At 43.9% G+C, this 21,631-nt stretch overlaps 1 protein-coding gene across 1 annotated transcript in view; it reads right to left on the bottom strand.

Annotated features, from left to right (window-relative positions):
• The window catches only part of ST8SIA6 (ST8 alpha-N-acetyl-neuraminide alpha-2,8-sialyltransferase 6), a 136,297-nt gene extending 116,660 nt beyond the window's left edge, over nt 1–19,637 (bottom strand). Inside the window, exons 1-2 of the mRNA XM_035021542.1 lie at nt 19,537–19,637; nt 18,951–19,049 (exon numbers count right to left, since the gene is read on the bottom strand). Coding sequence (XP_034877433.1) covers nt 18,951–19,049; nt 19,537–19,637 — 200 coding nt within the window. The remainder of the gene's footprint in view (nt 1–18,950; nt 19,050–19,536) is intronic.
• Between the last annotated feature and the right edge of the window lie 1,994 nt (nt 19,638–21,631).

The raw sequence follows: 21,631 nt of genomic DNA, 5'->3' as shown, positions 1-21,631 counted from the left end.
ACCTAGAAGGGAAGAAAGGAGAACTTTTCCACTACTCCCTTTGAGAATACAGACAAGATAGATCTAAGTGTCCTTACAGAGAGCAAGATGGAGTCACTCCTGTTGAGCAGTGACGTAAGCTGCCAAGGGCATTACAGCTAAGACCAGATATCACGAAACCAACACAGGTTGACAACACCCAGAACTGATAACCAGCAGAACCAGAAGAGGCCTGCAAAGGCCCAAGATTGATTAAACTCCTTTAAAAGGGGAGGACTTTTGCAGCCCACCGTCAGGCTCTCCAGACACTGACCCTTTCAAGTCTGACCACATTGAAAAGGCAACTGCCACCGAGAGCTCAATCCATTGATCTCTGAACATAACAGAGATCGTCCACTGCTTGAACACAATAAGCAGGAAGCTCCGAGAGCTGACCCGGACCACACCAAGTCCTATCCAACTGCACGCTCATGGACTGACTCCGTGTCTGGTTTGTGAAATTCTTACCCCTTGTTGTACCTTCTTTGTTGTGTGCCGTAGAACTGTGCTTTGCTTTGTGTGACGTGGATGAAGCCAAGTTACATGCATAGTGAAATGGAATCCTGAACCTGTTTTACGATTATGTTAGCCTTACTTTATGGCTGAATAAAGCTGACACTGTGGAAAGACACAACTCATGCAGGGCCTTCATAGCCTACAACTAGTGTCAGACCTGGACTAGCTAACTTCCGAAGTGTGTACAGCTAAATCTAACAGAGCAATAATCGCCTTCTTAATGGTAAAAGCAGCTGTAAATCCGGACATCACTGGGACGCAAGAACACTTTTCTCAAGTTTACTCATGGCATTCATTAGCTCTTTCAAGGGGTTCTTTTTCTGCCCCCCAAAGAGAGGCTGCAGAACCTTTGCACCCTGAAACTACAGAGCAGCTAATATTAGTGACTCTAAAAAGAATCCGTGCACCTGGCCAAGGAGGAGATATATTTATTTCCTTTTCTTCTCTTTATGTCCTTTCTGCTGTGTGCAGGCCTCTCCTCCCTCTATTCCTCTGTTAGCGCCTCATCTCTCAAAATGTTTGGGCTTCTCTGTAACTCCTGAAAAAAAGCTTCATTCCTACGACCAGGCAGTCAGAGGACTTCTGTTTCACTTTCACCCCGATGCCTGTCAGCTCAAGAAAACTGTCTATTAAGGGCACACCGAATTAGTACACAAGGCCAGGCAGTGCTCAGGCAGCCCTGCCTGGTGTCGCAACGGAACCACCTCCGCTGTGACACCCACGCGAGAACAGTCCTGTCTGCGGCACGTCACTTTTCCAGCCATGAGAAGGAGCGCCCAGCCTCCTTGGGGAGAGAGGCCTGCAAAGGAAGTCGTGGAGTCATAGGAGCCTCTAATAGAACATAAAAGTCCACCCCCGACCACCTCTAAGGCGACAGGTGGACAGTGAGACACCATTTCTTCCCGAACGCCGGATCTCCTCATCCACCTACTCCACAAAGCCGGGGAATGGGCAGGACATTTCTGCGTGTCCCTCAGGCCCGGCCTGGCTTGCCCGCCTACGTGTCCGTGAGCCCACGGAACCCCAGCAGCGCCTGCAGCCCCGGTCTGGGCCCGCTCCACCCTCCCCCCACCCCCGGCCCGGACAAGGGTGTCCTGCAGCTCACCCAGACCTCAGGAAAACCAGGACCCAGGTGATCCCCATCACAGTGGATGCGGAGAACTCCCTGCAAGCCTGAAAAAAGGAAGGCTCCAATGAAGACACAGGATGGGAAGCGGAAAAAAAGAGGCAGAATGCAAGATTTAAAGCCTCTTTTCAAATTATTTCAGAAACCAGTGCTCAAAGCAACTTGAAAGCATACTGAATGTTGAAAATCAAGGCACGTATGGTATTCTTACTCCTAAAAAGCAAAGGAGTAAAGATACCAAATGAAATATATTGCTCTCAAAAATACAGTTTGATGGCCTTCATGTATTTGGAGGGTGGAGTGGAGAGGAAAGGGGTCAAAGAGTGTGAAAAACAGCTGTGGCAGAGTTATGCTTAGCTATGTGGCCCTTTTACAAGCTCTAGTTCACACTCGTCTTGAAATTCCGAAGCTCACAATTATGATCCCAGTGTGAATATAGACAACAAGAAAATGTCAAATGAAACATGATTACAACTTTCAGTGTAACAGCGCCTGGTTCTCTCCCTTCCAGACTATCCATATTCTTACAAAAGTACACAGGTCTAACGCAAGATGACAACCACACATTAGGATGGCAACAGATGAGTGCTTCAGAAATGTGTCAGATGCAGGGAAGAAATGCTGTTACCAAGAGGGCATATGGAACCCCGCGGAGAAATCACCCGCAGCTGATGAAGCAGCAGGTCCAGGGAGAAAAAAATTAGGGGGGCTTTGACCGTCCTCCCACTGTCTGCCTTTCTTTTTTTTTTTATTTTATTATGTTATGTTAATCACCATATAGTACATCATTAGCTTCTGATGTAGTGTTCCATGATTCATTGTTTGCATATAACACCCAGTGCTCCATGCAGTATGTGCCCTCTTTAATACCCTAACTAGGCTAACACATCCCCCCACTCTCCTCCCCTCTAGAACCCTCCGTTTGTTTCTCAGAGTCCATAGTCTCTCATGGTTCATCTCCCCCTCCGATTTCCCCCCCTTCATTTTTCCCTTCCTACTATCTTTTTCTTCTTCTTCTTTTTTTAACATATAATGTATTATTTGTTTCAGAGGTACAGGTCTGTGATTCAACAGTCTTACACAATTCACAGCACTCACCATAGCACATACCCTCCCCAATGTCTATCACCCAGCCACCCCATCCCTCCCACCCCCCACCACTCCAGCAACCCCCAGTTTGTTTCCTGAGATTAAGAATTCCTCATATCAGTGAGATCATATGATACATATCTTTCTCTGATTGACTTATTTCTCTCAGCATAATACCTGTCTGCCTTTCTTTACCTGAGCAGAGAGAACCTGCCCCAACCAGAAGGTCAGGTGGCTATTCCCACACAGGAGGGACCGGCACCCCAAGGCAGTTGCTGTGCCAGGTCCTCATTTATGGCTCCCTTTCTGCACTCTCCTGAGTCTCTGTCTATGCAGAGTGTATTATATTATATTACATTATATCATAAAACAAGACTGAAGGAACGGAAGGGGACGGGACAGGGCTTCGGCCTTCCCGCCCTGGGATGTAAAGGGGGTGGCAGCTATGCGGAGAGCCCCAGGGCCCCAGCCCCGGGGTTTCAGGTGACATTTGTCATGCACCACTGCTGGCAGCAACCGAAGTCTAGGCCGATTAGGACAACCGAGCGATACGTGTCCAGTCTGGCACTCCTGAGATCAACATGTGGGAGCAAGAGACAGATTTGAGGTCTGGTCTTTAAAAACGTAAATTAGTAAATTTTATGTTACCTGTAATTCACCACAATTTTGTTTTAAATTCGGATTTTAAAAATTCAAGTATTTGTTGATGGGCTCTATGGCTCAGTGTGTCCCCCCTCCCCCGTACCACCCGGTGTGTGCTCTGAGAAGGGGAACATTTTGGCCCCTGCTGGGAGCCACAAGGAATGTCTGAGGTGCACAAGGCTAGAGAGAGGCCTCCTCCTGTAGAGGTGTCTACATTTAAAAGAAGCTAAAAACAAAACAAAACAAAACCCCACATAAAACGTGTTAAAAGATTCTCTAACTGGATCCCTCTGTGTTACAGGATCTTTGTCCCCTTAGTGCCCAACAGTTCTTGGTCATGCTGCTTCAAAGAATGAAAAGGTAGACCAGACGAAGAGTGGTGAGCAGCAAGGCAAAGTTGACTGAGCAAGAGTACAAAGCTCCTGGAGAGGGAGGGGGGCCCGAGAGTTTAGAAGATTTTATTAGCTCTTTCACAGAACTATCTTAAGCAATCAGGGTGTGCTGAGTGCTAATCAGGGCTTTGGTCATGTGTCTGTCTACCTATTAGGTTAATATCTCTGTGCTGATGGTCTTTTTTTGCTAACATCTGGGGGCTTTTGTCTTAACTGCCCCTGCCTGTGATATTGACAAATGTTTTGTGGTTCATTGTCTTATTTGAGGATGTTTTACAGAAGTCATTTCTGCAAGGGCTGCAAAGCAGAATGCTAGTGCGGTCCTGTCTATGCTCCAGAACAGGATGTCAGTGCTGTTTTATTTTAGCTGTCCTGACTCCATATTTTCTTGTTGGGGACCCTGGCCCTACTATCTAAATGTCCAACTCACTCCTAACATCTGGAAGATGGGGGCAGAGTACAAAGACCCTAGGCTCGCCTTGTCCCATGAACACAACCAGATAACTATCAAGTCATTCTGAATACCCTAGAAATTGGCTTGAAGTCTGACAGAACAAAGTCCACCACTAAAGGGAGAGAAGAGGCCACATGAAGAAGGTAGGAAGTGTGGAGACATGGTTTAGGAGAGAAACGGATAGTGAGTTCTGCAGAGGGGAGGGAGCCATTGTGGAGAAGGGAAAGAGAGAGAGAGAGACGCACAAAGGGGAACTCACAAGGAGAATGTTTCCCCAAAGCCGCAAGTGGGGGAGAAAATGAGAAGGACTGAATTTCATGAGTTCCTGCAACCAGTGCGGCTTAAAGCCTGGGGTTGTAAAAGGTCAGCGGGCTAGGCTGGGATAGAGCCTGGAGGACACTGCACTGCTCCTGGGGAGAAGACAGGCAAACAAGGCCGGAGGGGGGGGGGGGTGGGCAGATGGCATGGAAACAGTGATCTGAAAGAACACAGTGGGAAGATTATACACTAGTCTCAGAGAGTGTCCCTGGGAGGCAACAACGGAGCTAGCTGGCACCATTTCCCTCCCCTGCCCCTCAGCAGAAACACAGAGCCACCTGCAGGAAACAGCACAGCACCAACACAGGCTGCCTAACTTGCTTAATCCGAATCCCACACCCTCGCACTTTGGCGGGACTGCCCTTCTCAGTCAAGCTTGCCTCAGTCCCAGTGTGGCAGGCCCCTTCTCCAGGAAAGCAGCAGAAACCCCTGCCCACACCACGTCTCCCAGCCAGAGAGGTCTGCAGGGCCTCAGCTCTAGTGGAAGTAGCATCAGGTCTCATTTCACAAGCAGACCAGAGCACGCCTCATCAAAACTCACCACACTCAGGCCTAGGACCCAACACTGCCCACGGCCGGCCAGGAGAGCCTCTGCAGACCACTGGCCTGAAGGATAGAGCAGCCAGAACACAACAGCAGAGCACGGAGAACACACCAGAGACACTCCCTGAAGTGTCAGGCCCTGTGTACTTTACGACCCCTTCTTCATAAAGCCATTACTTTCAGGAACAGAAAACATAACTGGCTTTTCTAACACAGAGAAGAAGGCAGAGACTTAGACAAAACGCCAAGACAGAGGAATTCATCTCAAATGAAAGAACAAGATAAGGCCACAGTCAGAGATCTAAGTGAAACAGATAGAAGTAACACGCCTGATGGAGAACTTAAAGCAGCAATCATAAGGATACTCACTGGGCTTGAGAAAACAATAGAAAACATCAGGAAGACCCTTCCCACAGATATAAAAGAGTTAAAAAAGAATCAATCAGAAATGAAGTATGCAATAAATGAGACTGGAAACAGAGCTGATGCAATGAATAGCAGATGGAAGAAGCAGAGTGATGAATTTGTGACCTAGAAAACAAAATGATGGAAAATAATGAAGCTGAATAAAAGAGAGAAAGATGATGGAACATGAGAAAAGACTTAGGGAACTCAGTGACTCCATCAAGCATAATAACATTCATATCATAGGAGGACCAGAAGAAGATGAAGAGAGAGAAAAGGGGACAGAAAATTTACTTGAGGAAATAATAGCTGAAAACTTCCCTAATCTGGGGAAGAAAACAGACATCCAGATCCAGGAGACACAGAGAACACTCAAAAGTGAGCCAATGCCAAGACATATTATAATTAAATTTGCAAAATATCGTGATAAAGAAAAAATCTTAAAAGCAGCAAGACAGGGGCACCTGGGTGGTGCAGTCAGTTAAGCAGCCAACTCTTGATTTCTGCTCACGTCATGATCTCAGGGTCCTGGGACTGAGTCCTATGTCAGGCTCCCTGCTCAGCAGGGAATCTGCTTCAGGATATTGTCTCTATCTGACCCTCCCCCTGCTTGTGCATACTCTCTCTCTCTCTCAAATAAATAAATAAATCTTAAAAAAAAAAAAAAAAAAAAAGCAGCAGGACAAAAGAAGTCCTTAACTTACAAGGGAAAACCCATAAGGCTAGCTGGAGATTTCTCAGCACAAACTTGGCAAGCATGATATAATCAAAGTGCTGAATGGGAAAAATCTGCAGCCAAGAATACTCTATCCAGCAAGGCTATGATTCAGAATAGGAGAGATAAAGAGTTTCCCAGACAAAAACTAAAGGAGTTCATGACAACTAAATCAGCCCCATAAGAAATATTAAATAGGACTCTGAGTGGAATGGAAAGACCAAAAGTGACAAAGACAAGAAAGGATCAGGGAAAATCTCCAGAAACAACAACAAAACAAGAAATAAAATGGCAAGAAATACATCTGTCAATAATTACTCTGAATGTAAGTTGACAAAATACTCCAATCAAAAGACACAGGGTATCAGAATGCATAAAAAACAAGACCCATCTACATGCTACCTGCAAGAGATTCGTTTTAGACCTAAAGATACCTGCAGATTGAAAGTGAAGGGATGGAGAAACATTTATCATGCAAATGGATTTGAAAAGAAAGCCAGGGTAGCAAGACTTATATCAGACAAAAATGGACTTTAAAACAAAGACTGTAACAAGAAACAAAGAAGGACACTATCTTATAATACAGGAAACAATCCAACAAGATCTAACAGTTGTAATAATTTATGTACCCAACATAGGAGCACATGAATATATAAAATAACAATAAACATAAAGAAACTAATTGATTATAATACAACAATGGTAGGGGACTTTAACATCCCACTTACATCAACAGATACACCATCTAAACAGAAAATGATGTACTATACAGTGGCCCACTGAACATAATAAAAAAAATATAAATAAATAAACAGAAAATCAACAAGGAAACACTGGCTTTGAATGATACACTGGACCAGATGGACTTAACAGATATATTCAGAACATTCCATCCTAAAACAGCAGACTACACATTCTTTTCAAGTGCACATGGGACATTTTCCAGAACAGATCACATATTAGGTCACGATCAAGCCTCAACAAATACAAAAAGACTGAGATCATACCATGCATCTTTTCTGATCACAAAGCTATGAAACCTGAAGTCAACCAGAAGAAAAAATTTGGAAAGACCACAAATACATGGAGGTTAAATAACACGCCACTAAAGAATGAATGGGTCAAGCAAGAAATCAAAGAAGAAATTAAAAAATACATGGAGGGGCGCCTGGGTGGCTCAGTAGGTTAAGCATCTGACTCTTGATTTCAGCTCAGGTCATGAGCTCAGGTCATGAGATTGAGCCCCATGTTGGGCTCACTCTGGGTATGGAGCCTGCATAAGAGTTTCTCTCTCTCCCTCTCCTTCCCCCAGCCCTGCTGCCTCGAATGCACTCTCTCTCTTAAAAGAATAATAAAAAAAAATTTTTAAATACATGACAACAAAAGAAAAAATAAAACAGTTCAAAACCTTTGGGATGCAGCAAAAGTGGTCCTAAGAAAGAATATATAGCAATACAGGCCTACCTCAAGAAGCAAGAAAAATCTCAAACAACCTAACTTTACACCTAAAGGAACTAAAAAAACAAAAAACAAAACAAAAAAAGCAAGCAAAGCCTAAAGCCAGAAGAAGGAAATAATAAAGATCAGAGCAGAAATAAATGATATAGAAACTAAAAAAACAATAGAACAGATCAATGAAATCAGGAGCTGGTTCTTTGAAAAAATTAATAAAATTGATAAATCCCTAACTAGACTTATCAAAAAGAAAAGAGATCACAGCAACTGGGTGGCTCAGTTGGTTAAGCATCTGACTCTTAGTTTCAGCTCAAGTCATGATCACAGGGCAGTGATTGAGCCCCACATCAGGCTCCACACTGGGCAGGAAGCCTGCTTAAGATTCTCTCTCTCCCTCTCTTCTCTCCCTTGCTCTCTGCCCCTCTCCCACTCACATTCTCTCTCTCAAAAAAAAAAAAAAAAAAAAGAAAGAAAGAAAGAAAGAAAGAAAGAAAAGAAAAGAAAAAAGAGCCCAAATAAATAAAATCACAAATGAGAGAGGAGAAATAATACCAACAGCACAGAAATACAAACAATTATCAGAGATTGTGAAAAACTATATGCCAACAAATTGGACAAACTGGAAGAAATGGATAAATTCCCAGAAACATACAAACTACCAAAACTGAAATAAGAAGAAATAGAACAGACTGATAACCAGCAAAGAAACTGAATCAGTAATAAAAAAAATCTCCCAAGAAACAAAAGTCCAGGGTCTGATGTCTTCACAGGAAAATTCTACCAAATATTTAAAGAAGAGTTAATACTTATTCTTCTCAAGCTATTCCAAAAAATGGAAAAGGGAGGAAAACTTCCAAATTCATTCTATGAGGTCAGCATTACCCTGATACCAAAACCAAACAAAGACTCCACTAAAAAAAGAAAACTACAAGCCAATATCCCTGATAAAAATGGATGTAAAAATTCTCAATAAAATACTAGCAAACCGAATCCAGTAAAACATTAAAAGAATCATTCAGGGGCATCTGGGTGGCTCAATCACTGAGCATCTACCTTCAGCTTGGGTCGTGGTCCCAGGGTCCTGGGATTGAGCCCCTCATTGGGCTCCCTGCTCGGCGGGAGGCCTGCTTCTCTTTCTCCCACTCCCCCTGCTTGTGTTCACTCGCTCACTGTGTCTCTCTTTGTCAAATAAACAAATAAAATCTTAAAAAAAAAAAAAAAGAAGAATTACTCACCACAGTCAAGAGGGATTTATTCCTGGGTTGCAAGTATGATTCAATAGTCACAAATTAATCAACATGATACACCACATTAAAAAAAGAAAGGATAAGAACCACAGGATCCTCTCAATAAATGCAGAAAAAGCATCTGACAAAGTGCAACATTCACTCATGATAAGAAACCTCAACCAAGTCAGTTTAGACGGAACATACCTCAATATAATCAATATAAGAAAAACCCACAGCTAATATCATCCTCAATGGGAAAAAACTGAGAGCTTTTCCTCTATGGTCAGAAACAAGACAGGAATGTCCACTCTCACCCATTATTCAAGTCCTAGCCACACAATCAGACAACAAAAAAAAAGGAATAAAAGGCATCCAAATTGGCAAGGAAGAAGTAAAATTTTTACTATTTGCAGGTAACATACTGTGTAGAAAACCTGAAAGACTCCACCAAAAATTTGCTGGAACGGATACATAAATTCAGTAAAGTTGCAGGATACAAGATCAATGTACAGAAATCTATTTCACTTCTGTACACCAATTATGAAGCAGCGGAAAGATAAATTAAGGAATTGATCCCATTTACAACTGCACCAAAAACCACAAGATACCTAGCAATAAACCTAACCAAAGAGGTAAAAGACCTGTACTCTGAAAACCATAAAACACTGATGAAAGAAACTAAAGAGAATGCAAAGAAATGGAAAGACATTCCATGCTAATGGATCAGAACAAATATTGTTAAAATACTATACTACCCAAAGCAATCTACACATTTAATGCACTCCCTATCAAAATGCTAACAGCATTTTTCACAGAGCTAGAACAAAATTTGTATGTACAAAAACCCTGAATAGCCAAAGCAACCTTGAAAAAGAAAAGCGACATTGGAGACATCACAATTCCAGACATCAAGTTATATTACAAAGCTGTAGTGATCAGAACAGTATGTATTGGCATAAAAAATAGACACACAGATCAACAGAATAGAAAGCCCAGAAATGACAGTCAATTAATCTTTGACAAAGCAGAAAAGAATACTCAATGGGAAAAAGACAGTCTCTTCAACAAATGGTGTTGAGAAAACTGGACAGCAACATGCAAAAGAATGAAACTGGACTACTTTCTTACACCATACACAAAAATAAACTCAAAATAAAGACATAAATGTGAGACATGAAACCATTAAAATCCTAAAGGAGAACACAGGCAGTAACCTCTCTAATATTGGCTGTAGCAAATTCTTACTTGATACATCTCCCGAGGCAAGGGAAGCAAAATCAAAAATAAACTATTAGAACTACATCAAAATAAAAAGCTTCTACACAATGAAGGAAATAATCACCAAAACTAAAAGGCAACCCATGGAATGAGAGAAATATTTGCAAATGACATAACTGATCAAGGGTTAATATCCAAAATATATAAAGAACTTATAAAACTAAACACTCTGGGCCCCTGGGTGGCTCAGTCGGCTAAGCAACTGCCTTGGGCTCAGGTCATGATCCCAGCATCCCGGGATCAAGCCCCACACAGGCTCTCTGCTCAGCGGGAAGCCTGCTTCTCCCTTTCTCTCTGCCTGCCACCCTCCCCTGCTTGTGTGCTTGCTCTCTCTCTCTGTCAAATAAATAAATAAAATCTTTAAAAACAACTCAATACCCCCAAAACCAATAAAAAATGGACAGAAGCCATGAATAGACATTTTTTCAAAGAAGACATACAGATGGCCAGCAGGCACATGAAAAGATGCTCAACATCATTGGTCATCAGGTGATGTATGGAAGTGCTGAATCACTAAATTGTACACCTTAAGCTAATATTACACTGTATGTTACCTAACTGGAATTTAAATAAAAATTAAAAAAAAAAGATTCTCTAACTTGGGAGAACACTGTTCTCAAGGTGTAAGGAAAAATTATACTTTTGAACAATATTTATTATAAGAAACAAAAGAAATCTTTTTTTTAAAGATTTTATTTATTTATTTGAGAGAGAGAGAGCATGAGAGGGGGGAGGGTCAGAGAGAGAGAGAGAGCATGAGAGGGGGGAGGGTCAGAGGGGGCAGGGTCAGCAGGGAGCCTGCTACGGGACTCCATCCTAGGACTCCAGGATCATGACTTGAGCCAAAGGCAGTCACTTAATCAACTGAGCCACCCAGGTGCCCAGAAACAGGAGAAATCTTTTGAAAGCATTTGGTTTGCGTTCTCAATAAAATACAAGAAAACCTGAAGTAAGAAATGAAGGGTGAGGTGTTAAAATTAAATGCTTCCTAAGATGTAAACTGACGTGATAAGGTACAGGCTGAGACAAGAAAAAAATTGTAAGGAATAAAAATGGAATAGATGTACTATTTTAGACAGGGCAAAACAGAGAACTGACACTACAGAAAAACCATTCAGAAATGTAGAGGACAGATCTGAGAGGCTATCCAGAGGGCAGAGGGAAAAGACAAAGAGAAAACTGAAGTCAGAAAAAGAAATAAAATTGTTTTCATGGAAAGGCAATGGTGGGGAAGAGGTTCAGCACTGGAAGACAGAAAATGAAGAATCACTTCACAGAATAGAACCAGAATGTGCAGAACACATCACATAATCCATGATAGGATACCAAGTAGAATAAATAGAAACAAAATAGAGTAACTGGGCCAGTGGATTTAAAAGGCTTACGGACAAAGTTAACCAAAAGAGGTCACTGAAAAGACATACTGCTGTAAATTCAACAGCAAGAAAGAAAAGAGAGAACATTCCTCTCAGGATCAATAACACAAAAAACCAAACAGGTTATTTTTGAAAAAATAAAAGTTAAGATTACTCTTATTTGTTTTTCAGGGCCCTAAAAGGCAGAAAATAGAAGAACAGAAATCTTACAAAAATTTTAAGACCAAAAAAAAGTGGAGTCATGAGGCAGTAATTCAGCACTCAAACGTGAAAAATAAGAATTGCACCCTTAAATATGTGAAGTTTCAGAAACACCTTCATCCACGTTCCAAGGCTAAAATGTTCCAAGATTTATGCCAGCTGACCAAGAAAGCAATGGAAACAAAGACCTGAAGAAGTGGGGAGGGGCTCATTTACAATGGCATTGAGCATTGAATGTTTACAATGGCATTGAGCACTGAACAACAGAAAAGAGAATCTAAACAGTATTTCGAGATTTGTTGGGTTTTTTTTAAGATTTTATTTATTTATTTGAGAGACAGAGGGTGAACGTGAGAGAGAGAGCAGGAGGCGGGGGGACAGGCAGAGGAAGAGGGAGAAGCCTACTCCCCGCTGAACTGAGCAGGGAGCCAGACAGGGGCTCAATCCCAGGACCCTGGGACCATGACCTGAGCCAAAAGCAGATGCTTAACTGACTGAGCCACCCAGATGCCCTAGTATTTCTAGATTTGTAAGCAAGAGCTTAATTCAAATTAAAAAAAAAAAAGAATTCTTAAAGGCAAAATAACTGATAGAATAATAAGTTAAAAGTCCACCCTTTTTGCCCCATGCTAAAAGAAGTTCTAGAAGGGGTAAAGGTTTAAAAATGCACTTAAAATGTACACTTATCTCAGCATAGCAAATACATCAATAAATGAACTGTACGTTTATCAATTCAGAAGCAGAATGGGGAAAGAAAAGTAGATATAAATGACAGAATACAGAAAGGTTGAAAACTTGCACAGATTAAATAACCACAGACATAAATAAACGTTAACTAAATTAGAAAATCTATTTAAATGCATGGTAAAGAAAAGTTTTACACTTTTGATATTTGTAAACCTCTTGTAAATCTGTAAGAAAATAGAGTATTTTTTTTTAAGATTTTATTTATTTATTTTAGAGGGAGAGAGAAATAGCACATGCACATGGGCAAGCAGGGGGAGGGGCACAGGGAGAGAATCTCAAGCAGAGATTCTCTCTGCTCCTAGCAGGGCATTTGGAGCCTGAAGTAGGACTCAATCTCAGGACCCTGAGATGACAACCTGAGCAGAAACCAAGAGTCGGACACTTAACCGACTGAGCCACCCAGATGCCCCAGAAAACAGAGTATCTTGAGAGAAAAATAAGAGTATGAAGAGCCAACTTAGAAAGTAAAATTTAAAAATATCTTAAAAATTAAACACACCAGTGAACAAACAAATACAAATTAAGACATCAATAAAATATTATCTCTTGAGAATGAAACTAAAAAAATGAAAAGAAATTCTAATACACAGAACTGTCAGGAGTTTGAGTCAATGATCACTCTCATACTAACAGGAGTATAAAATGAAACAACTATTGTTGTTGGACAAGTCACAGCAACATTTTAAAATTTCCTATATTCTTTGATCTAGCCCCTCCACTTCTATGAATTTATCTGAATAATCAAGAATATGTGCAAGGGTGGGGCACCCGGGTGGCTCAGTCATTAAGCGGCTGCCTTAGGCTCAGGTCGTGGTCCCAGGGTCCTGGGATCGAGCCCCGCATCAGGCTCCCTGCTCCGCGGAGAGCCTGCTTCTCCCTCTCCCTCTCTCTGCTGCTCTGCCTACTTGTGCTCTCTCTCTCTGTGTTAAACAAATAAATAAAAATCTTAAAAAAAAAAAAAAGAATATGTGCAAGGGTATAAAGTTGTTCATATTAAAGTATAAACCAAAATAAAAAATAATAAATAACAGAAGTGTAAAAAAGGCAAGAATAAATTATGGTATGTGCACACATTTAAACACCATGTTCTAAAAATTATGTTGGGGCACCTGGGTGGCTCAGATCGTTAAGTGTCTGCCTTCGGCTCAGGTCATGATCTCAGGGTCCTGGGATCGAGTCCCACATCCAGCTCCTTACTTAGCAAGGAGCCTGCTTCTCCCTCTGCCTGCCACTCCCCCTGCTTGTACTCTCCCTCTCTCTCTCTCTCTCTGGCAAATAAATAAATAAAATCTTTAAAAATTATGTTGCAGAAAGAAGACTAATGACATGAAGAAAAGTTCAGATGTTGTTAAAAAAGTTTTACTAACCCATACCAAAATATGCATAGCAAAATTGCCAGATATGTGCACACAAAGTTATTGAAAATACGAATAGTACCCATCTTTTCGACACTGAAATGACAGGCAGTTTTCTTTCTCTTTGTGTTCATCTAAAAAACACACGGTAAAGTCTCCGCAGTAGCACTCACTACTATAATGAGTTGGGATGTAACACAACTGACTCTTGATGTCTGCCCTCCGTGGAAGCCCAGGTCTCAAACAGAGAAAAGTCAAAGTTGTACTGCAGGGAGAAAGGGTCACAGGGAGCAGAAAGACAGCCCACACCGGAAAACAGCAGGTAAACCTCTCTAGGGAAGAAGAGAAGAGGAAGTACGGTCCCCACATCTCTGGAAAACTCAGTCCAGTCATCCCAGATGGAGCAATGAAATGGGCAACCACTACGAGGACATTCAAAGCACAGCTGCTGCTAGCTGGGAAATCCCAGCCGGCCACAGATCCTGAATCATCACCATAGATGTTAAAGCCAGAATGGACGCTGCCACTAATAGGTGCCAAGCCACAACCAGGACCTGGACGCTTCCATGGAAGGACCCTGGAATTCCAAGCCAGTTAGTTACACAGACTTGCTCCGGCCACATGATTAACATCACTGATAGCCCAATCTCTCATTTCTAATGATTGAATATTTGAGAACTAACTTATGACATTATAGCAGATTTTACTGATTTCTTTTATAATCAAAAATGAAATTAATAGAAAGAATATTCAATTAGTTTTTTTTTTTAATTCCAACCACCTGGAAATTTAAAAGTACTCTCCTAAATCACTATGGAGATAAAAATTATTTAAAATTTTAATGTAATTATAAGGGCACCTGGCTGGCTCAGTCAGTGGAGCATGCAACTCTTGATCTCAGGGTTGTGAGTTTGAGTCCCACATTGGGTGTACTTAAAAAAAAAATCTTTTAAAAATTAATGTAATTATAAACAGTTTAGAATATATTTTTAAAAATCAGAACACTATGTATCCAAACTTAAGGAATAGATTCAAAGCTGCATTCAAAGGAAAATTCATAGTAGTAAACATTCTCTTACAAAGAAAAACAGAAAAATAAAGCATTCACTTCAAGGAATTAAGTTGGAGAAAAGGAATGATTTTTAAAAGATAAAGGTAACACAAAGGAAATAATGTGGAAAACATATCAGAATTGAGAAATATCTCCAAGAGCTGGTTTATGAAAAACAAACCCATGACAGACTTTGACAAAGCTTATTAGAAAGAGAAAGCATCCATTGTAATGGGGTTATATTTTGAAAATTATTGAATTTTTCTCTTTTGTCTTTCTGACCTTGACATGAATTTTCCTGCTGTCATTTTAAAGCATCCTTTGGGGGATCCTGGAGAGAGAAAGACTTGTTACTGAAAAAATGCAAAGAGAAAGGATAAGGTGATACTCAGCTTTAGCCAAGCAAAACAAGATATGCTACGGCCCCAAGAAGAGATTTCCAAATTCTTCTCATTCTCCCTTTTTAGCACATTAACCACCTTACTTGGGAGACACAGCTCCTGGAGCTTTCTCAATCTTTTCACTCCTGGTCCCCACGAATTACCATTAAAGCTTAGGTTTGAATTAGGCCTGGAGGTTTGAGTCAGGACAGAAGAAAATATGAGGGACAGGGGTAGCCTGCCCATTCCCAGCTGGGAGCAGAGGTGGAAAGAAGACAGAGAAAGGAAGAGGAGAACTCTGGCTTGGGGACAGGAAGGTAAGGGTAACCACAAGAGTAGAGGGACGTTGGCCTCCTCCCTCAGCTAGGACTCTGAAAAGAGATCACCTCTTGGACAGTCTCCCATCCTGAAATTACCTTAGAGCAGGGTCACATGTACTTCATGGGCAAGTAGAGGGAGGCCCTATATTTAATTTCCTGAACCAGCCTCAGTTCTCATATGTTTAGATGGGTCCCAGAAATAGCTGGGAGACTGGCTGTGGAGCTAGCTAGCCAGAGCTGGGCGAGACAGCATCAGAGCAAATGTTGCAGTGACAACACAGGAGATGACTAAAAGAAAATCTTCACCAGATCCCAGACAGGTAGCACCAGGTGGGAGCTCAGTGAGGAAGATAGAGTGGGGGCACCAATAAGGTAGAATACCCGAGGAAAAAGAATGAGCAACAAACTGCAATTTCCTAACTGGCTATCAGCAGGGTAGTACCCAGCCATCAGGTGGAAAATGGACAACATCCCTCTGGAGATTAGAGGAGTCAAAGGATACCATGATCATGAACCCCAACTCTTAACTCTACCAACACATCATCTAAGCTCACCTCCCCCTTGTATCTGGGTGTCATCTTTAAGTAAGAAGAAATGGTGAAAACAATATGAAAGATGGAGCATTTGCTCCCGGAAAGAATAAATATTACCAGAAGGAGTTGCTTAAATTGTCCCATCTGACTAAGCTTTAACCTCACACACGCACACACACACACACACACACACACACACCCCATCTTGCCCAGCACCTAAGAAAGGCTACACAGCAGGGACATTAAGAGTGTGGGATTCTGGATCCACATGGCCTGGGTCTGACTCCGGGATCCACAATTTGCCAACCCTGTGACTCTGGACAATTTACTTCATCTCTCTGTGCCTCAGTTTCCTCAACTATGAAATGAAGATAATCATAGTTTCTCTTAGTAGTTTTTAAGGATTAAGTGAACTAGTAAATGTAAAGTGCCTAGATCAATGTCTGGCCCATAAAAACATTCACTAAGTGTTGTCTATCTTTATTACTATTAGCATTATTATTACTTTTACCTATTACCTACAGTATGGGGCTCATGAAGGAAAGATCAGATCAGCTACAGAAAAATTAAGAAATTATAATTTCTTGGGGTGCCTGGGGGGTGGTACAGTCACTTAAGTGTCCAACTCCTGGTTTTGGCTCAGGTCCTGATCTCAGGGTCATGGGATCGAGCCCCACTTAGAGCTCTGAGCTCAGTGGGGAGTTCTGCTTGAGAATCTTTCTCCCTCTCCCTCTGCCCCTCCCGCTCATGCCTCTCTCTCTCTCTCAAATAAATAAATCTTTAAAAGAAATTATAATCTCTCCCCATAATCAAGTAGTATAGATTAAAATTTGTACCCTGTTACATAAATAATTAAAATCATAAATGATAAAGGGGATATAAAATAAATCAGACAGGTTTTAAAAAACATACCAGAATGGTATAAAAAAAATATTTAAATCAGATTCAGAAAAACACATGAATTACCTATATTAGCTCAAGAAGTATGCAAAGTAGAAAAGAAGTATGCCAAAAGAAACTGAAAAATTCATCAAAGAATTACCTCAAAAAGGCCTAGGACCAGGTAATTCAATTAGTGCATTCTTTCAAAATTTCCCCAAGTGGCAATGCCAAAATGAATAACAAACAGTACCAAGGCCAGGAAAAAAATGGAATGCTCCCCAGGTCACTGGAAAGCTATGCTATCTATAGTATACAAACCTGCATCACATAAAACTAGAGGCCACTATTTTTCTCAAAAGCTTTGTTACTCTAGGATTTCTTAGTGCCTCTAACAGGTTGTAAAATCCTAATAGGAGGACTGTGGGAGATTATTCCTACACTTCAAGATTTCTTCCAGGCTCCCCCAGACCTTTCTTAGGACTATGCCATACAGAAGCCTGGGATCGTGCAATCGGTAGATTAAGAAGGTCCAAGAGCCAAGAGGATACAGAAGGAAGCATAGAAAAAAGGATTCGCAAGAGATGAGCAGAGGAAAAGAGACAGTACACAAAATTGCAGTAATAATAGCATTGCTGAGGCATGAAACGGTACATTCTTCTGGTGAAAATGTAAATTCAATCAACTCTTCCAGGATGTAATTGGCCCTATGTGTTTGGAACCTATAATGTATATACTCTTCAACCTAATAATACGACTTCTATCACTCCATCCTGGAGAATTCATTTAATAGGAAGATAAGGATTTACATACAAGGATGCACTTAATAGAATTATTAACAGGGGCACCTGGGGGGCTCAGTTGGTTAAGTGTCTGCCTTCAGCTCAGGTCATGATCCCAGGGTCCTGGGATCGAGCCCCGGGTCGGGCTCCCTGCTCTGCGGGAAGCCTGCTTCTCCCTCTCCCACTCCCCCTGTTTGTGTTCCCTTCTCTCACTGTGTCTCACTCTGTCAAATAAATAAAATCTTAAAAAAAAAAAAAAGAATTATTAACAGCAAATAAAACAAAAACCAAACAGGAAACAGTCTAAATGTCTAGGGCTACAGTTAAATAGATGGCACATTCATATGATGAATTATCCAACAATTAAAAACAATGTTTGGGAGAGGGGTTAATGACATGTGTTTGTCTAATTTTTTAGAAAAAAAAAAAGGTAGACCACAAACTACAAAGTATAATCTTAAAATATATGTAGGTAGGAAAAACTACTGGAAGAATATAGACCAAAGCCTTAATATGACCTGTGGGTGGTAGAGCTCTGAGTGAATATTTTTTAATACATTATCTAACTTTCTGCAACAAGCACGTATTACTTTTATAATTCGCAAGAAAGATAAAAACCAAGTAATTATTGCACATGGATAAATACTCCTATGAGTGAAAAAGAACAGTTTTTAAGTCTCCATTCACTAAGGACAAAAAGAGTCTCAACGTTGTGCACAGAATTCTGCCAAACGTGAATCTTACACGGGTGCACTGTAAAGCATAAAGACAAAAAGCAAACCAACCGAATCCCTCTGCAGACAGGCTGAGCTGCCTCTCTCAAGGGTTTTCAACACACGGTTACCGAGAAGGGGCCTCAGCACCCATTTTTTTGCAAAGTGCAGCTGTTTGAGTATCTCCCTTGGCTCGAAGAACCTCTCCGTGGAGGTACGGGCTTTACAAGGGAGGGTGAGGCAGTGTGAGGAGTTACACACACACACAGTGTTACACACACACACACTTCAGACACCCAAGCGCACTCCATCGTGCGGTCCCAGCCAGACAGCTCAAGCGAGCCCTGCGGCGCCACCCGCGCCGCAGCCGCGCCCCATCCGCGCCCGGCAGCCGCCGAGCCCCCTCCCGCCGGCCGCCCGGCGCCGCAGGTACCTGTTCGTGGGGCGCGGTAGCTGGGTCGCGGGGCTCCGGAGCGTCCTCAGCGCGGCGGGAGTGCCGCGCGCTGCGTCCCTGCTCTCCTCCACCAGGAGCCTGCGCCGCCAGGAAGAAAACTAAGTTGTTAGACCCGGCTGGCAGGCTCGGCAGTCGCAGCGCGCTCGCACCTGGCCGGGGCGTCCGCGCGCGCCCCGGCGCCCCCGGCAGCTCCCAAACCCCGGAGTCTGAAGCCGCTTAGGGCGGGAAGGAAGGGAAAGCACGGGCCAGAACGGCGAGCCCGGGAGACCGCCGGGGGCCCGACGGCGGGTCCCGCTCCGCAGCCACGCCCGCCGGAGCCCTCACAACCCCTCTCCGCCGCAGCCGCTGCCCACCCGGTCCCAGCGTCGCCCCTCGGTCACCCCCGCCCCGGCCAGTCCTGCCTCCTGGACGCCCCCTTCCCGGCCCGCCTCGCGCGACCGCCGCCCGTCGGCTTCCCTTCGCCGCGGCCCCAAAGTCGGCGCCCGGAGTGGGGCGGCCGGGCGGCGGGGGCGCCCGGGGCGCGCGCGGAAGGCGGGGGGCGGCCCGGGCGCGGCGGGTGGGTTACCTGGAGCGGGCGGGCGCGTCGGTGGAGCACCAGAGCAGGCGCAGCAGCAGCAGCAGCAGCAGGCTGGCGAGCAGAGCGAGCAGCGCGCCCCCCGGCCGCATCCTGAGCCCCACGCACGGCCGCCGCCGCCCCGGCGAAGCGCAGCCCGGCGGCCCGACTCGCCGCTCCCGCCGCCGCCGCAGCCACGCACACCTCCAGTGTTCAAAGGCGGCGGGGAGGGGCGACGACGGTGCGCCGCGCGGGCCCGCACTCCCGGGCGCCCCGGGCCAGCCTTGCACGGTGTGCGGCGGCCAAAGGGAGAAGGCGTGGGCCGGCTCTCGCCTTCTCGCGCCCGGCCCCGGACCGCTGAGCTCGGCGCTCGGGTCGGCCGTGACGATTCGCCGAGCTCGCCTCTTCTCCTCCCGGAGGCGCTCCGAGCTGCTGCGGGCTCTGGTCGCCGCCGCCGCTGCCGCCGCCGCTGCCGCCGCCGCCGCCGCCGCGCGGGGTCACCTGAAGGTTGGGACTCGCGAGCTGGACTCGGTGCTGATTGGGCTCCAACTTTTGTGCGCCCTCGCCTTCCCCGGAGTGCCCGCGGGCTCTTCCCCGAGCCCACGCAGCTCACCCACGCACACCACAACTCCTTCCGCGTCCCTGCCGTGGAGAGCAAGGACTCAGACGGGTGGAAGAGGAGAGAAGAAAGGGCCCACTTCAAAACTTTTTTAAAACTGTGTAGTCGCTCGGCTGGATCGCTCCACGCAAAGGCTGCTAGGGACTCGGTTTTGTTGGATAGATCCTGGTCCCCAAGAGAAGGAGTAACCGTCCGTTACTTGAGCGCAGATGCAGAGGCACAGAGAATGGATTTCCAGGAGCCAGGGAATCTTTAGGGGGTGGCATACCGCGTGAAGGCCGAATTCGGCCCCAGCCTGGTTTTGTAAATAGTGTCTGGAACACCTACATGCCCGTTCCTTTGTATTATCAATGACTGTATGTAGCTGTGTCACCTGGGGCTGCTTTTGCGTTACGAGGGCAGGGTTGGGTGGTGGTGACAAAGATCATATGGCCCACAAAGCCCAAAGTATTTGTCTATCCCTTTCCAGAAAAACTTAGCGGCTCCCTGGTCTTAATCATGTTGGTCTAGATCATATTGGTTAGATACCGGAAAATGATCCTATGACAGTGTGATAACGGTCTGGCTCTCCTCTTTCAGCCCCAAGCTATTCTGCCCTCGTACCTCCGTGCACGTCTCCTGCCGTGCAACGTCAGTTTTGCTCCTGACTCAACCCTTGAGGAACCTCAGTAAACCATAAACCCCATAACTGTTATATGGGGCTCATTTGACCATTCACTCTACTTTTGTACAGATTTCAGATTTTTCCAAAAGCAACACCTGGAGTCTACCATCTCACAAATACCTTGATAAGGTACTTTGGAAAGGCTTAAACTTTGAAAAGGCTTTGATGGGTTAGGTTTCCCAAGTGACAAAAATATTTGTATTTCAGTTGGAGTCTCCTAGAGGCATAAGGTCTTAACCTGAAAGACCCACGCCAGAGCCTTTGGGGGAGCAAGTTGGCCAAACAACAATAAAGCTGTTGCCAGGGATTTTGTCACTGAAAAAATAACATATTAAGAAGAGAAATATGGGCTGCCTACTTCCTTTCTGCTAACCCTGCATTTACCCTAATTAAAACTAGTTGAAAACAAACCAGAACTTTGCATAGTAGTCGATCAATTAATGTTTGATCGATGAATAAAACACCGAGGAACTAATACTTTTCTTAAAGAGAAAAAGGAGAGGGGCGCCTGGGTGGCTCAGTTGGTTAAGCGACTGCCTTCCACTCAGGTCATGATCCTGGAGTCCCGGGATCAAGTCCCGCATTGGGCTCCCTGCTCAGCAGGGAGTCTGCTTCTCCCTCTGACCCTCCCCCCTCTCATGCTCTCTCTCTCTCATTCTCTCTCTCAAATAAATAAATAAAATCTTTTAAAAAAAGAGAGAGAGAAAGGAGGAAAAAAACTGAAAATAGGTGTGACTGGAAATATGATTTCCTTCCATAGCTCACTCCTGCTGTTAAAATATGTACTAATCAATAAAGAGAAAGTTGCTCCTTTTACATAAGGC

The sequence above is a fragment of the Mirounga leonina genome, unplaced genomic scaffold (assembly GCF_011800145.1).
Source record: "Mirounga leonina isolate KUSES-001 unplaced genomic scaffold, KU_Mleo_1.0 Mir_175, whole genome shotgun sequence".
Taxonomy (NCBI): Eukaryota; Metazoa; Chordata; class Mammalia; order Carnivora; family Phocidae; genus Mirounga; species Mirounga leonina.
Note: the sequence above shows the minus strand (reverse complement) of the source record. Positions and strands in the feature narration are given on the sequence as shown.